General features: G+C 40.7%; 1 protein-coding gene across 2 annotated transcripts in view; it reads right to left on the reverse strand.

The window, feature by feature from the left end:
- anos1b (anosmin 1b) overlaps positions 1-13,677 on the reverse strand; it is a 42,344-nt gene extending 28,667 nt beyond the window's left edge. The window contains exons 1-2 of one of the 2 annotated variants that reach the window (XM_051377197.1): positions 13,295-13,677; positions 2,529-2,576 (exon numbers count right to left, since the gene is read on the reverse strand). In XM_051377197.1, the coding sequence (XP_051233157.1) occupies positions 2,529-2,576; positions 13,295-13,471 (225 nt within the window). In that variant the 5' untranslated portion in view covers positions 13,472-13,677. The remainder of the gene's footprint in view (positions 1-2,528; positions 2,577-13,294) is intronic. The other variant, XM_051377196.1, reaches the window with a different exon arrangement.
- Between the last annotated feature and the right edge of the window lie 5,008 nt (positions 13,678-18,685).

Raw genomic sequence — 18,685 nt, forward strand, 5'->3', positions numbered from 1 at the left:
TAAGGTCAAAGGAGCCGTCTGTGTTTGTGTTTTTGTTCGAGGCGGTCAGGGGGGGTTAGGTAAAGCTGGAAGTTGATGTCTGATGTTTTGCTCATTGCGGTATCCCCTGCAACGGGCTGCTGGTGGGAGTTTTTAAGGGGGCATGGCCTTGGCTGTTGTTGACATTAACCCCAGCTGACCTAAACATACACATACACACTACTGATGTATATATAGAAAAAAAAGCTCTCGCTCTCACGCTTGTTTAGCGCTTTTCCCCTTTATTCCACTGTCATGTGAATTTGTGGCAAAGCTTGGAAATGTTGCAAGAAGTAAAATACGATTCAGGTGTGCTTTCAGCTGGGATGGAGCTTTTAAATAGATCTGAACCTGAACGGAGAGTTCAGAAAACACATCAATAAGAAAAGCAGACAGAATCTCTCAAGACGTCATTAATATTGAGCATGTTAAGGTCAGACAGTAAAAGGTCATGGTGGACAGATATTTTACAGATTTGTTTTGGCTGCAGATTACACAGCATCATCACTTAACACATAAAATAAGTTCTGCTCTTACTTGCATTATTAAGTGATCAAAATTAGCTTTTTATATTAAAATAAACATTTTCCTGAAATTTGGTTTTCATCTTTTAGCCTTTATGATTAAAATGTGATCATTTGCATCAAAATATGGAGACCCAGTTTTTGTCTCATCCACCCACTGTCTGTGTGTCCGAGATGGGACCAGCGGTCTACAACACCCACAGTAATGTCCAGAAAGCTGCAACAAGCTGGAACTGCTGCGGAGTGGACAGACTGGCAGCTAAAAATACAGAGCATGGAAACTCCTCTTGAATCAAACAATGAATTAGCACATGCACGCACACACACACACACACACACACACACACACACACACACACACACACACACACACACACACACACACACACAGTGAAGCGTCCTGGCAGGCAGTGTTAAGTGAATAAACAGGGGATAATTTTTGCTCCAGGGTGGATGGATAATGGGGATATAGGGGAGGACGTTATTTTAACTAAAAACACAACCTCTGCTATTACAGGAGCTGTGCGGTGGGTGTAAAGATTCCATACACACAGAAAGAAAGAGAAAGACTCTCTCTCTCTGTCTCTTGAGATGAAGAGTGACACTCTTCGCTTTGCACTGCACTGTCGTTGTGTCAGGTTCATTATATGATAGGAGCAGAATACCTCGTTGTGTTTTTAATATGGTGTCAGTTTAAAGTGAGTTGGACCATTACACCAGCAACAGTGTAATACTGTTCTTGCTATGATTGATTGGATTTTAATATACTTTCACACACTGATTAATACTGTTAAACAGAAATTAGTTTGAGGTATCCTGCTATATAATTGTATGCAGCCAATCAGAAACACATATGGCCCGAGTATAATATTGAGCATGACAGACATGAAGCTCAGTGTAAGTTCAATCAGAGGACCTTGTTATTGTTTCTCAATCACTCACTATTCTCTCACTCTCCTTTCTAATCAACTGACTATGGGCGTTTACTCTTTCAGTTAAACCAATCAATCTCCTCCAGCCAATCATGTTGCTGCGGTCGAACTTCAAATCTGTTCTCCTCTCTGCTGCTTTCAGCTATCACGTAAATGCGAAATCAATGCAACCTTCCTCCAACCCTTTCACCTCCAGTTCATCATATCTAATGCCCAGGTTGAGCTCATCAGAAGTCCACTCACATACAGATCTTCAGCATTCTCTTCATCACCACCACCACCCGCATCTAGACTCCATCAGTTTCCTATACTAATCACAGCTTCACCAACCCCTTCAAATACAATGATGTCAGGATGGGGTCTAATCACCAAAGACTTTTTACATTTCTTATCTTCATTGTGCGCATGTCAATTAAATATATTTATTCATTCAAAAAATTAAGTCTCTCCTGATTGAAATGACATTATGTTACATATAATATCCAAAGAGATACATACCTGTGTAATAGAGCCTATGAAAGAGAGTCTATGAAAACGAGAAATTGCTGGAGGCAAAAACAACACTGAAATAGGATCAAAACATCAGCACACTCTCCCTTGCACCAAATGTATTGTCTATGCTTTCAGCTAAGACCCCTGTGAACTGCGGCCATTGTCGCTGATAATGCTATTGTTTTTTGGGCAGTGCTGCAGATGCTTCTTTTCACCTGAGCTTTACTAGGATGTAACATGTGGAAGGTTCACCCCCAGTCCCAGTAGGAGTTGTTGGTGCAGCGAAAAAGAAAGAATGCTCACAGACTTACCACCCATGAACAAGGCCAATTGTGTGTGATTGACCGCACCACCAACAGAGTTACTGTTACCAGGAGTTTAACCCTGGTCTTTACTGCACTGAAGACTTGGTTTTAGGGTTAACAAAAGGGTTATGACTGGCTCAAGGATAGGGTTAGGCACAAAGTGATTAATGTTTGGAAAAGCCTTCAGAAAATGTAATGCAAGTCTTTATAATGTTTTAGAAGTGAAGCAGTACAAATGTGTGTATGTGTGTATTTACCTGCGCACAGCGTCTGTGGTTTTCACACCAAACCAGAACTTGGTCACTCTGGAAGAGACAGAGAGGATGAGGATTAAAGCAAGCCAAGAGAGAGAAATAAATCTTTCAGAGACAAATCCTGTGTTTGACGCACTCTGCCCACATTTGACCCATTCGCGTGAGACTGCTGTCGAACATACAAGGAGGCAGAAAGCTAAATATTGTTAATAAAAGGTCACTGACCAAATTGCATAACCAGAGTAAACCTAACATGCAGACAGACTTACTTACATAATTATCCTCAGGGTGCAAAATGACTTAACACACTGTGTTTGTGGTTGCTGAACCAGACAGAGACCACGTCAGTTGGTGAGATGTATGTTTATGTGTGTGCGTGTGCATGAGTGAGTATGTGCGTACAGTTACTGCTAAGTGAGTCAAGACCAGTAAACATGGCTGCTATAACCACTGTGACAGAGGGAGACGTCATCACATGACCACAGGAACAGAAATAAAGATTAACCGAACCAATCCCGAATCCAAGAAATCATCCATACTTGATATTGAAAGCACAAGGCCACACTGACCTGCAAGGTGATTTGAGATTCTTCCTGTAACACGAAGAAACTAAGTTGATACTTAAAGCTACATTTACATGATTTGTTACTATTATATCGTGGGCATCATACACCTTGCTATAATTACCATAAACCTAATAACACTGTGGTCAAGATAACTAGCAGCCTCTATATTAAGTTCAGACCCCCCTTTAAGGATTTATGATTATTTAGATCTTTTAATGAAAATAAATATTTGATTTAAATATACTGATGAATCCAAAAACTGTTCTATAAAATGTAGAAAAAAAGTAGTGAAAAAGAGAAATAAATGCTTAATTTTCCTTGTTTTATTGAAATAAAAGTACAAAATCCAAACATATTCAATTTACACTGACATAAAAACAGAGTGGAGCAAGAAATCTTCACATCTGAGAAGCTGGAAGTAAATTATGTTCAGTGTTTGGCCAAAATAAATGACTGAAATTGATTATACTTGAGATAACTGGATTTATTATCTGTCCATTGACTAATCATGTCAGCACATCTCCCCTTAACTTCCCATTGGATTCACAGTTTGGATGTTACTGCTTATTTCTTCAATTCCCCTACAGCCCACTTTGAGTCCCTTCAGTACCTTTGAGTAATTACATTTTTATTTTATAATTAAAACAGTTTTTAGGATATTTTGAATCATTTAAATGGTTCTCTGTCAGCTGTTTTTAACTTGCACTGGTAGGATCGTCAGTCAGTGTGGCAAAACTGCTGCTCTTGGTCTGAAATGCTTTGTCATCATCAGCACAATCATGATGCCATCGTCCAACATCAAAACAACTATTAGAATACTGGTGTGTGTGCAATTGTGTATCTCTCTGTTGTCATGTGAGTGTGTGCCTCCAGGGAGTATCTCAGCCTCTAGTCACTAGTGTGTGTGTGTGTGTGTGTGTGTGTGTGTGTGTGTGTGTGTGTGTGTGGGATAAGCCCTCTTAACGACTCCTAAACCCTCTCCTGACTGTGCTGTATTTAGACTGAACCAAGCTCATCTCTTTCCACACACACACACACACACACACACACACACACACACACACAAAACACTTTGCAGCGCTTTGCCTCTTTTAAGTAGCCTTTGTGCTCCTGGTATAATGAGGGTTAAGGGGTTAGAGTTGGGGTAACAGTGCAGAGGTTAAAGGTTAGAGATGAGGGGTTAAGGGCTTTCACGGTACAGAAGATGCTGAATTGACATGTTCACTCTTAACATTCAAAACAGATGCATATTGACTCGTTTGGTGAAGTAGCTGCTAAAGAAGCTAAACTGGACTTTGATGTATGATGAAGAATTATTTCCCTTAAAGGCCCTGTGGAGAGGCTGCGTCTTGCAGCTAAAATAATTTTCTTTCCCTAGAACTGCCAAGGACTTCTACTGGAGTGGAGGCGAGATTAAGGCTGTGACATACTTTTAAAGAAGAACAGTTAAAAGCTTCTTTCAGACTCTAAGACGGGGAGGGCTTCTTCTCACAACCTTTTTTTTTTAATTTCCAAAACTGACAAACCATCAGTCACGCCTGCCCTCTGCAGAGACCGGCCATTGAGCATATGTGTGAAAATGGTCAGAGCTCCAAGTTCTCCACAAATTCTGTCCGCCTCATTCCTCTCATACTCTCACCCCGGTCCACGTCCACTGCTACAGCTGCTTACTCTTGCCTCGGTTGTACAGCTGTTGGCAGCAGTGAAGAGGTGGTGAGTTTTCAGAGAGGAGACACGAGGAGTGCAACCAAAATCAGGATCAAGTTCTGAACAAAGTTCACAATAAGTTCGTGCAGTTGAAAACCCTTGAACAAAAAAAGAGTTATTGGACATCAGTTTTGTGAGAAATGCGTAAAAGTGTATTTCTTGCACATGATGCCGGTATGCCTTTAAGACTAAATAGGTGTTGATGGGGTGGACACTGCTGGCTTAACAGTAATCTGTGCTAGTTGTTATAAAAGAGATTATACTGGGGCTACTGCTTAACCAGCCTCCTAGACAGTTCATAGAGACAAGCAGTCGAGCATTAAAGTAATGGTCAAATCTCTGATGAATAGATTAGTAACAAGTCTGTGGGGAAGGATGGATGGAAAGAGGAATAGATGAGATGAGAAACAGAGGAACGGGTGTCATGGTATCACTACAGAGAAACACCTTCCACCTCTGCACACCTTTTCTTTCTTTCTTTCCTCCTGTCTTCAGGGGACTTTCTGCCTACGGAAACCTGACAGGTGTTACTGATTGCACCATAAATGACCTAGTTGCCATAGATGCAGGTTTTATAGTGGCAGTGTGAAGGGCCGGCCGCAACGATAACGATGTGAGCATCCACACTGATGAACTATAACAGGAAGTCACTCTGGTACGAGTGTTGAAAGAGGACCAGCTGCATTTGAATGACCTCAGATATCACTGAATGAGTTAAATCCCTAACAGGTGCTCATTCACAAAGTCAGCCTCTGATAATCTGTTGACACACCTGACAGTCACAGGAACAAAAAGCAGCATATGGGCCATGTGCTACCGGAAGAAGGGACTAAATACTTGGTCACTGAGTCTGTCCTCTTGGTTTCTTGCCTTGCCCCATCTATGTGCGCTGATGTCCAGTCACCCTATCCTCCTCATAGATAAAGTGATGAAGTGGGAGTTTCGACATTATACACTGCTGTGAAATTAAGTAATTAATTAAACAGAATTAAGAAAAGAATTAGCAAAAATACAAAAAGAATATGTACGTGAATTTTTGGTTATTCAAATATTCCTATATGGCTTAAAGATTGTCTTTTCCCGGTTTTAAAGGGTCCATTATAGTCAGGTGAGGTAATTTTCCGAACTCATTATGCTGCTCTAGCTGATTGATATGACACCACATGAATTTGAATCTTGTCATATCCATATTAATCATAATCAAATTCACATCACAGGCCTAATTATTTCTCAAACTTCCCAAAATATCGTTAACATTGCTGATTTCCAGTATCCAAGGTATCCAGTCAAAAATATTATGATTTTATTATTTTGGCAATATTGCGCTGCTCTGTCCTGCTTCCAGATGCTCAGACAAGGTGGGTTGAACATTTGTCTTCCAGCAAAAGGATGGTTCTGCACACGCAGATTTTCTTTTCCTCCTCCTGCTGCTATTAATCCAAATTAGCCTCCTTTGGTCACTTTGTCATTCTTTCTCTCTTTCATTTGTACCTTTCAACTCCTCCTCTCCACATTGCTGCCAACCCCTGTAAAAATGACTGGAGAGGACTTGAAGAGGATGGTGATGATATATACTGTAGATGCACCACTCAAAGAACTGAGGACAGTGTAGAGGCCAGTTAAACATCTCCAGATTTTCACGGAGGAGATATAAAGCTGCTTTCCCCCCTGCCGGCCTCACATCTTCATCCCCTCTCTTAATCTTTTTCACGCTCTCTTTCTTTTTCTGTCTTCTTCGCCATAACATCCCCCTTTTTCTGTCACTACTCCTCAGCCCCCTTCGTGACACACACATTAATGCACACACACGTGGATGTACACATACACACATGCATCCCAAGTCAATTTCATGGGACATATTTGCTGTCAGAGCCAATCAATGCAGTTTAGACGAGCCTGTGCGCCGTATGGCTATTAAACGGTGGTCAAAGTGGGGTTTCGTAGGGTCTCAGAGTGTGTGTGTGTGCCTGTCTGCGGCAAAACAGCTGCACATGTTGAAAAAGTCGGGGGAAAGAAAGGGAGGATTGGAAGAAGGTGGCTGGAAGAAGAGAAAAGAAGTTGGAAGTGGGAGACTGGGAGGAAATGGGAGGCAGGGAGGAAGTTGAAAAGAGCAGAGGGAGACAGACAAAAGAAGGTGAAAGATGGAAATAAATATTAGTTAATGGGAGTAGGGAGGAGACTGGCAAGGGGTTGTGGATACTAGTTGTGGAACAGGACGCAATAAATTCTGGTGACTGCTGTTCATCTGGCTGGAGTTTAGCCTTCAGAGTCGCTCTATTAATGGGAAGCCAACATTTAATGTGTATTTTTATCCACAGTGGAAGGGCATTTCTACAATGTATGAATGCAGTTATTGTTGCTCTATGCTTTTGGTTATGAATGGTGTGTTGAATGTCATATATTTATTTAAACCCCATCTACAAAACATTTTGGTTCAAAGGCTTTTTCTGCGTTTTATGGCTCATGAACCAACAAATTCTTCACACAATTGCTCAAGATGAAAAATCAAGAGAATTTCACTTCAACTCAGCTTATGATGTATGACTTATGACAAAAATGTGCAAAAATCCCATATCACTCAAATGATGGATTTCCACATCGCTGGATTTCATCTCAGCACTAAAAACGCAGGGTCTTAAACTTTTTTCTATCCTGGGATCCACAAGAGAAATCTGTCTGGGCCTGAGACGCGAGAGACCCGTCAGAAACAGAACTAACCCGCGGAGTGAGAAACACTTGCACTAAAGGACTTCCACATGGCTCTGATGACTGCTTGGTCCACAGTAATCATTGTTGAAGAATAACAACCTGATATTACTTGATGCAACAGCAGGAAAGAAGCAGGGGCACACACACACACACACAGAAACGTGCACGGTCAACACGCACACGCACAGCTGCACACACCCTTCAGTGTTTGAAAGAGAGTAAGATATAAATCACACTTCTGCCAGATGCAGCGATAAAAAGCGAATGTGTGTGTGAGAGAGCGACAGAGGCAGAGAGAGTGTGTGTACATATTATGTGTGTGTGTGTGTGTGTGTGTGTGTGTGTGTGTTGTGGTCAGTGTTTGCGGTGAGGTGCAGTAGAAAGTCTATTTAACACGAGGCATTAACTCTGCTAATCATACCCAGATGACCAGAAGCAAGCACAGCTACGGTGTATGTGTGTGTTGTTTGTGTGAGAGTGTGTGGTGACGGTATCATGACTAACTTCCACTCAACAGAATATGAAGTTCTTCCAAAAAAGCCCATGTTGAGGTCTGAACATTCCCGACAGAGCCCTTAATTAGTCTACGTGTGTGCGCCTGTATGTGTGTGTTTCCGTGCACGTGTGTCAACGTTAGTGTTTGTGGTGCCCCACATCCTGTAAACAACAAGCGTCACAACAAAGTGGTTGTTACATGGTCCTGAACCTTGCCTCATCCGACGATTACGTCGGCATCTGTCTTTCTGTTTCGGCTCAGTTTCAACAGCAGCAACAATGAAACTCCATCAGTGAAGAAAATACTCTAAACGATCACCAAATTAAATGAAAAGGTCAACGTTTTCGGAAATAAGCATATTTGCTATATTGCTGAGAGTTAGATGAGGAGATTGATACCACATACAAATCTGTATGCTAAATATGAAGCTACCACGAGCAGCCGGATACTTCAGCTCAGCACAAAGACTGTAAACAGGGGAAAACCAGTTGCCCAGCAACCAGCGGAAACTCCAGGAGGTTACTGGTCCCGACCATGAAATAGTCCGACCCATAAATGCCTGTAAAATTGTGATTCGTCATTTTTATTTTTGGTTTTTGTACGAATTGAACGAATGAGATACAACATTTTAATTAGTGCGCTTTAGAGGCGCTTGTAGGCAGATTTTGTAACCTTTAGCCTGACTGATCAGAGTGCGCTGCGACTTATAAAACTGTGGGCAAGCCGCACTGAGTGAGAGAGAAGAAGCAACTCTCGGCAATGTCAACTGCAACTGGTTGACAAAAGAATTAATAAATATTCTTAAATTACGTTATTTGTTTAGGAAACCTTCTGAGTACCCTTGCATAGTCTGTTTTCATTCCAGCTCAAAAATTCACTATATCAGGTTCCGTATTTTGGTAATTGGTGAATGTTCCCCTCTAAAATTGGTATTGGTCTCAAATATCCCATATTGGTCAGGCTCAGACTCTTTGGACAGAGACAGGATAGATGTTTCCTCTTGTTTCCAGTGTTTGTGCTAAGCTAAGTTAGGCTGCTGCTGGCGGTAACTTCATATTCATGGTGAAGATATGAGAGTTTACCAGTGAGAAGAAGAATTGATTTATTGTATAGAGACAATAAATATCAGATACAATATGCTGTCATGGTGTTGATGTGCTTTTTCTATCTGTCTCTCTTTCTGCAGCTGAAAGAACAAAGCCACGCCGCTCAATGTTTAGGCCATTCCAGCTGTGATTTACTGTCTTGGAATTTCTCGTCCTGGTTTCAGGTGAAAATCCCTCCTACGCTGCCACAATTTTATCCCCATCTATGCATGGTTCTACTGATCAAATGACAGGGCAGCCACAAAGCTGCAGAAAGAGGTAGAGGCTTTATCTCTGGGGTGAATCACACAAGCCTTTGTCTCTCTGCCTGTCTCTCTGCTTACCTGTCTGTCTGTCCAATTTTCTAGCCTGTGTATCAGTTTGTCAGGTTGTCTGTCTTCATGTATGTTTGTCACACCTGTCTGTGTGCGTCTACCCGCCCGCTCACCCGTCTTTCCATCTCCCCTGCCTATCTTCATGCTCGACCGCGTCCGTCTACCTGCCTTTATCTCCCCGTCTGTCTCTGTGCAACCTGACCTGACCGTTGTCTCTGGTCTTTTTCAGAGCGTGACTGGTTGGCTGACCGACCTCTGAGCTGATTAGAGCTACCTACCGCAGAGCAGCTGAGACACACACAAACATGCACGCACACACACACATAAACATGAATGCACAGGCAGCTCATTCAGCCTCGCACTGGCCCTCAGCCCCTGGCTCGAATCGCTAACCATCCGCTCATCAGCACCACAGACCTGTGAGTGTTCAAGACACGCAGTCTAATCTGATCTACTACGTATGTGCAAAAAGATCCAGCTCTGCAGGCGAGGCTGCAGTTTTTTTCCCCTTATTTTTAGGAGTTTACATCAAGGAGGAATTTGGGAATATGACAACATACCAGCATATATATGCCCACGTGCAGACACACACACACACACACACACACACACACACACACACACACACATACACACAAAGAGCTATAATTACACTATTACACCATACAAGGGAAAGTAGTGGAAAACCCAGAGAAGCAGCAGAAAGCGAGGTGTAAATAGAAAACTGGTGACTCACATTCTAGTGGCTACACACTAGCCACACACACACACACTGAGAGAGAAAGAGCCAAAAACACAGGGTTCACCCACATGAAGCCAGAGGAAGCAATGTGTGTGTGTTTGTGTCTGAGTGTGGTGACAGAGTAGGATGAGTAAAGCTCCATTTGCCTTCACTGATGTTATAGTTACTGGAGATGTTATCAAAAGGGCTTTTTGTTTTAAACGTTATGTTCTTTAAATGAATGAATGCTCTAACACACAGACTCTCCCACCCATTAATCACTCTGTGTTGTGCTACACTGTCCTATAATAGGTTCGGGGAGTGATGCTGTTCCCCAGGATGTGGCTGAGAGGAGACTTGTTTCCTTGTTTGCTCAAAGTTTAGAGGCTCCTTTTTAATTTGGTATAACACACATAATGTTTTCAGTGACGCTTTATATCCTTAAAGGTTTTTTTTTTCTTTTTCTGAGTCACAAGTTGACACCATCCTTTCCTGTTTGTCACTGTCCTGCTAATCAATAATGACATAAGTGCAGAGTTCTTTTTCTTATGCATATTTAATTGTTTTTATAGAATTAGGGCTTCAACTAACAATTATTTTCATTATTAATGTCTTGATTCATCGTTTGTCTATTAAATGTCTGAAAGTAATGAAACAATCACAGTTTTCCACAGAGTCAAAGAACAAAAAAAACAGAGTAAATGATTATATTATCATATTGTAGAAGCTGGAAATGCTAATGTTGTCATTTTTGCTCCACAAATTAGTTAAATCATTAATTAATTATCAAAATAGTTGCTGATTAATCTTCTGTCAATGAAGTAATCGACTAGAAAATGCTTATTTTTAATATGATGAGAAGCAAATTGCTAATATTAAGAACTAATTCCATGTAGCATTAATTAGTTATTAAGAGTCTTAACAATCAATTTATCTTAAACTGAGTTTAAGACTATTTCACTGAGTTACTTTATTTATTTATTATTATTTATTTGCCCAGAAAAAAAACTTGTTTCAAGATTTTTCATGAACAAACGGCTGTCTTCTTATCGCTTTGTTTCAAGATGTTAAACATTTCCTGAAACAAATCAAATGTATATAGTGGAAGTATAATTGTCTGAATGAAAATAGTTCATTAACGTAGCCTGTTTTAATAATAGTAAGATCTTAGGGGGAATAGGACATGTTTGTTGTACAGTACACCAAATAAAGACTAAATGTTTCCTCTCTGTATTCTGGGATATGTTCAGGTAAGTTTGTCTATTTAAATATATCAGGAAACATTCAGAAAATCCTGGAAGTCTAAACACATCCTGGATGTCACTAATGCCACGAGTACAACAGAAAACAAACAAGAGATTAAAGACATTTTGTTCACATTAAAAAATGAAACACAAGTAGAAAACGACTTGAAAACGAGTTGTGTTGCTACCTCCCAGTCAGTTGGTTTCATTTCCATCGCTGCTGTTTGATGCTCCACATCTGACTACTGCACTGCACTTCATAAAGTGTAAACCAAATGTTCCCTTTCTCACACCTCCATTCCAGAAACGCCACACACACACACACACACACACACACACACAACACACACACCCACTGGCTGCTAGGAAGTCATCCAGGGGCCACCCTCATTACCCAACGCACAGGTGCCGGGAGTCTATTCTTGATGGACGAGGACCAGACCAAATCTTTCGTTTTATACATGAACATATGCAAACACACACACACATACATAGACACACTTTCTTCTACACACCTCAGAGCCACTGGGGCTAAACTCTGCGGTTAATGACTTTCCCACCCACTACACAGCATGCACATGTTGAAGCCGTTAACGATAAGTGGCTTTTCGAACTTGGTAACGTCCTAATGTCCCCGTTAATCTCACATTCCTCACTACAAAGGCCGCAGAACATGGGCCAGCGATTTCACCGAGATGAGTAATTTTGTCAACCATTATAAACCTGTAACTTAACTTCTTTCAGGGTACCTTTGGCCCTCCGAGTACTGACAAGGGGCAACTTCAGTCTGAGCAACGTAAGAACATTTGTCAAAAACGTCCTGATGAAAACCACGTTGGAAACAACTCACTGTTTCAGGCCAGATCACACGGTTTCCCTTTGATTAATTATTTAGGCTGTAAGTGCTCCACTTTTCTTCTCTTGTGCATAACAACACCTCTTAGCTGATCTAAAATCACTGCACAATATGGCACTGAGTGGCTTCTGTAAGGCTTTTGATGAAAATTGCATAATTGTGACTAAATACTGTTTTCTTTCCACCAGGCAACACGGTTATTGACAAGAACAACACAGCTATGAGTGGTGGTCAGAGGTGTGTGTGTGTGGGTGTATCTGATCAATCACACCAGAGAACAAGAATTATTCTTTTTTGATGTTTCAGTGTTTTAATCAAGTTAAATGATGCAGTTTAAAGTTGATTTTTATCTCTGTGGTTTGTGTACAATTGAGAGCAGATGTGGATATTTGCTAAATCTGAAAATTCACTGAGAGATCATTATGTCATGTATTATAAGAGAGTAATTTTTAACCTTCTGTTTTATTTACTATTGACTGCAGCTGATTAACTCCAGATGCTCATCCCTATCTCCACTTCTGTTAATTTCACCCTCCAATATCCTCTTGTTAAATATATTTCAGGGGGATAAGCCTATCACTATTAAAGCAAATGTATTAGTTAAAATAAGGAAATATTAAGCAAAATATTATTTAACACCAACAGAATCGCCAACGATCCCACTGAACTATATTGATCAAGACTGCTGCAGTATACAGTATGTTGTCAACACATACCAGTAATGCACCTTTTAAATAAAGAATTTACGGTAAAAAGTCTAAAACTCTGCAGCCGAATTGTTCTTTTATTTATTTTATACAGTTAACTCACCTTTAGGGTCACATAAAGGTTTAAATACACACCATATTATAAAGTACAATTTAATTAGACTGTGTTTTAAGAGGCAACTAGCATCAAACATCCTCAGTCGTGGCTGTCTGTCTTTTTATTTGGTGACTTCTGATGTATTTTGTATACACTGGTGGCCGCGTCGACCGCTGACTGGAGGTCATATTTGACCTCGGGGTCGGTAAACACCATTAAATAAGGGATAAAGTGGTTGTAGGGTACCTGGAGGTGTCTGAAGGCAGCGGTCAGTTGAGTCATGTGCAGAGTGAGGCACCTGGACGTGCATCTGGCGCTGTTGATTTTCTCCTGAACATCCTCCTGCTCCGGTGAACTCCTGCGGGCGCGACTCACCGCCAACGCCGCGCACAGGAGCACCAAACCGGCCCGACAGGCTGACATCGCACCGGGAGGAAATGAGAGGAAACGAAAATAAATGAAACACACAAATTTAAAAAACGACAGACTTTTTCTTCCTCGCGACTCCTCAGCGTCCTGCTCTCGCGACCCTATAAGTTAAGAATGAAAACATCTGAGCGCTGCTCGTGCCTGGGCGCGAGCATGCAGCGGAGCAGCTCTACCCTCCTCGCGGACACTCCCACCACCGGTACAAGTGTGGCCACGCGGAGTTATAATGGTCTTCATCCTTATTATCCTCATCATCATCCTCATCGCCTCAGCAAATTTTTATCTTCCTCCAATTAGTCTACCCATCACCATCACAATCATCATCATCATCATCATTAGCACTCAAATATAACTCCCATCACCTGTGCACGTGCATTGTTATCATCATCACTTTACTGTATTTCATCATCACCATCATCATCATCATCTTTACCTCCTTCACAGCCATCATCATCATCATCATAATCATCTCCATTGTTGTATATTCTACCTTCATCATTCACTCAAACCCTCACTCCCACTACCTGTGCACATCTTCACCACCACAACCATCATTGTCACAGAGACACCTGTGATGATAACGATGAAGATGAGCATCGTTATCATCACAGGTGTCTGTGCAACAGGTCCTTTTTCACAGAGAACAACATAAAAATCTTAAAGGTCCATTCTGTAACATTTAGGAGGATCTATTGGCAGAAATGGAAATATAATATTTATAGGTATGTTTTCATTAGTGTATAAGCACCTGAGCTGTTGTGTCCTCCGCCATGTTGAATCACAATGTTTCAACAGTAGCTCAGAATGCACAAACCAAACACTGGATCTTTAAAGGTCCTTCTGCAGCCACCGTAGTTTCTCCGACACGCTTAGAAAGGCTGAGCTGTACTCAAACGGTTGTAATCTGCAGCTTCACCACTAGATGCCACTGAGTCCTCCACACTGGTCCTTTAAGGTCAAGTTATCCAGGTAAAACTAATGTAATATTTTATTTTCAGTCAGATACAGTTCAGCCCCCTGGAGCAACGACACATCATCATTTTTGACATGTCACACAGCAGGAAAAGAGGAGTAAATAATAAAATGAATGATGGCTGAATTCCATTTAGCTGCCTCAGTGGTATCATGTTGTCACACTGTCATCACTCTCTGGGACACTTAAATAGAACAGAGCCATTGTTCATGTTATCAATAACACCTGTGTTTTTCCTTCTATGACAAGTCAAAATGTCCTATTATTCATATCCCTCATCATCACTATCAGTGTCATCATCACCCACACACTCACCTCCATCATCATCTTCATCATCGTCATCTCATCACCCTTATACCACAGGCATCATCTTCATCCTCTCCTCCTCAGCTGCACCTGCATCCTCATCAACCACATCACCGTTATGTTTATCTCCTTTTCCTCATCATTCATCATCATCATCATCACCATCATCATCATCATCATAACCCACTAAACGTGCAAATTTAATCACCAGTGTACTATAATCATCATCTTCTTTGTTTTATCTTGCTTCACCGGTGCTCATGCAATTATGCATCATCATCATCATCATCATCATCATGATCATGTTTATCATCTTTATCCTCCTCTCTCATCAGACTCAACTCCAACAAGATGTTACTCTTCATTATCTTCATCTTCATTTCCATCCTCGCCGCCTCACTTGCACCTTGATCATCATCTATATTTCCTGTTGCCTCACCTTTACCATCTTCACCTTTCATCGTCATCGGCTCCACACGATGACTATAATAACCATCTTTATTCTCATCATCATCACCACAAATAAACAGACCCAAATAGCAGCTATCAACTCAATGACTTCTGAAACAGGAACATTTTGATGAAGATCAAACTGCTGCTATAAATGGATTAAATATCAGAAGATAAAGTGCAGTGAAGTAAGAGAAGACATTTATGGCCTAATGGTTTGCATGGCAGGCTATTGTTTCTAGCCTATTAACACTTTACTATTACTATTCTGAAAAACAAACTTCCCTTTATAGTCTGGGAATTCTCTCCAAGGGTAATTATTAGAGCAGACTAATAAAAGAGCATTTATTAATGAGAAAGAGACCTGAAGAATGTGTTGAGGTAGGTGTCTGTCACAGAGCCAGTCAGTGTGTTAGTCATCACTTTTTGACGGCAACTGCAGAGCCAAATGGGGCTTATTAGATCCAGGGCCAAGTCAAGATGTTTAGGACACATGGTTGAAAGCCCAATTTGTTTATATGAAACTGTAACGCAGCAGAGGAGTCATCTCTGTTGGCAATGAGATGTAGAAAGAATCACCTACGTTTTCATTTAGGGGAAATGGAGACGTATAAATATTTAGTAAGTACTGGCAGGACTGGTCTTGGCTCTGCAGTGGAAACCAGACTTTGCGTCCTCATATAGAAAGGACTGCATACTGTAGGTTAGTATAGTACTCTGGATCAGTGGTTAACCCTCTAAACTAAGGCTATGTTCACACTGCAAGCCTCAGTGCTCAGTTCTGATTTAATGCTCAGATCAGATTTTTGATTTGGGCCACATATGAAAGTGGCCCAAATCAGAACTGAAAAGATCATGTGACTTGGACTGTTCACAGATTTGGGTCTCTTTGGTCTGCACTCTGAACGCAGCCAAAGATATCTAGGGCTGTGACTATGTTCTGGTAGTTTTGTCTGTAAAATGTCTAATGTATAATTTCCCCACAACCCAAAGGTGATGTATTCGACTAACCGAAGATATTTAGTTTACTATCATATATGACAAAGAACAGCAGACATTCCTGACATTTCAGAAACCTGAACCAGCAAATATTTGGCATTTTAAGAAAATGTATTAATTAACTAATTGTAACCGCTGTAACGTTATATTAATACGTACTTATGACCCATCACATGAGTGTGCACGCGAGTTGTGAGCAGTTCAACCAAAGAGCAATATTTCCTCTCAGATTCTTTCATTTGAAGGAATTTTACAGGCCTAAAGGGATAAGAAATATACAGTATTTCACAAGAAAAGTCAAATACACACAATCTTTCGTAACAAAAATGTTTCTTTTTATTCTTTCTTACCCCCCTAATCATCTCTTGACCCCTCAAATACATCTTGGGATCATTAGGGGGGTCCCAACAGCCAGATTGGGAATGACAGGTCTACTCAAACTACAACATGACCTGAAGAAAAAAAAACAGCCTCACTACTTCTACAAGAGAGAAAAACATACAGAATTAGAAAGAGAAACAAAGTGAGAATAAGTAATGTGCTGGGAAGCCACACACATGTGTATCAGTCATTGTGTTCAAAGGTGTGTGTGCTTGCACGTGCACACCTGACCTCAGAGGACCTTGGCAGCCCTTAAATCAGAAAGCATAAAATCCATTCTTACACACACACACACACACACACACACACACACACACACACACACACACACACACACACACACACACACACACTTGAACACACAGTAGTTGCCCATTACTTAAATGACTGAAAGACTATATTCATATTTTCATAAAACAGCCTGCTCAGGTTTCTGAATAAACCATTAGTAGAGCAAAGAGCCTTCAAAACACATACTCAAACATCACACAGTTTCACACGGACACACACACACACACACACACACACACACACACACACACACACACACACACACACACACACAGTAACAGAAGCATTTACCGTCTGTCCAAATCTGGTCGTTGATTAAAGCCAAATGTCTTTGAATGCATGGAAATAGAGAGACAGAGACGAAGAGGGATAGAGAGACAGAGAAATAGAGGGATAGAGAGAGAAAGAAAGAAAGAAAGAAAAAGAAAACAGAGGCACACAGATGTTTGAGGTTTAAAAACTGTGCCAGACTCTCAGCTCTCAATCAGTCAGTAGAAATCATCAAATATACCAAAATATCTCTTTTTTTATTCTTTAAACTAATTCTGTTGAATACTTCAGTTTTTAAATCAAAGCTACAACAAAAACCTCAGGGACTAACTTAATTTTCACCCGGATTTTATTCATTTACTTTGGACTCTTAAAGGGAAATTTCTGCATTTTTCAAACTAGACCCGATTTCCCACGTTTTTATGTCTAAGTGACTAATGGGGACAACAAGGTTTGAAATTGGTGCAGTATTGAGTAAGAGCGCTGCAGCCGAGACACTGTCAATGTAACTCCTCTTAAAGTGCTTGTTTTTGCCGCTGACCGACTGTTGTTACAAGTGTCTGACAACATTACAGAAACCCTAAAGAGATAGACATTTTTCTTAAAGAATAAGATGTTTCAACAAAGTAGTTTGGGTCCGAAGTAACTCTTTAAAACATTACACACAATAACAGAAACAAACAAACTGATCCAGACCGAGGTAGACCAGCACCTCCGTGTTCTGCAAGGTAAAATTATAGTTTTTGTCAATGGAGTCTGGTGGCTTTGAACAGAGTGCTATGAAGGCTGTTTCTGGTTAAACAAAAAGGATCTTGTTCCTTTAACAGAAAGGTCTATCTCTGTAGAGTCATTTCCATATTATAATAACAATCTCATCCTGTTTGTGGCTGTACATTATCGGTGTGCAATTGCTCATAAGGATTACATTTGTAGCCCGTTTCACAGCTGCCGGCTGCAGCGCTCTGGCTTCAAAACTGCACCAATTTCAAAAATTGTTGTACCCATTAGTCACTTAGGCAAAGAAAACATAGAAAATAGGGTAGAAAAATAGCAAAGTTTCCCTTTAATCTACAAGTATTTCTAAAATCCTGGCTACAGCCCTGTAAGCACACTTGTTGTGTCAAGTACTGTATGTGATAGGGTTGTACTGTCTAGTCTCATTCACTAAGAATGACATAAAGACATATTTGCATGTGCACACTGGCTTTGTTGTTTCTTTAATGTACACAGAGAAGATTGAGTTTCATGTTAATGCTAATGAGGGAAGCTATACTGCTACACATGTAGCCCACTGATGATGAAATCCTATGACATCTGAACCTTCATCGCAACATACCACATAAACACATCTTATCTCAACTAAAGCCAGAAGAATTAACCGTCTCTATGAACTACAACACAGAGAAGCTGTTTCCAATTCCCAAATATAACCTTTATGTATTTAACATGTCACTGATCTAATCCAAACTGTGTCATCTACTGAATCCCAATCCAATCCCATTAACTTTTTCTGTCACAATTCTTACATGTTGTTATCA

Source organism: Dicentrarchus labrax, unplaced genomic scaffold, assembly GCF_905237075.1.
Source record: "Dicentrarchus labrax unplaced genomic scaffold, dlabrax2021, whole genome shotgun sequence".
NCBI lineage: Eukaryota > Metazoa > Chordata > Actinopteri > Moronidae > Dicentrarchus > Dicentrarchus labrax.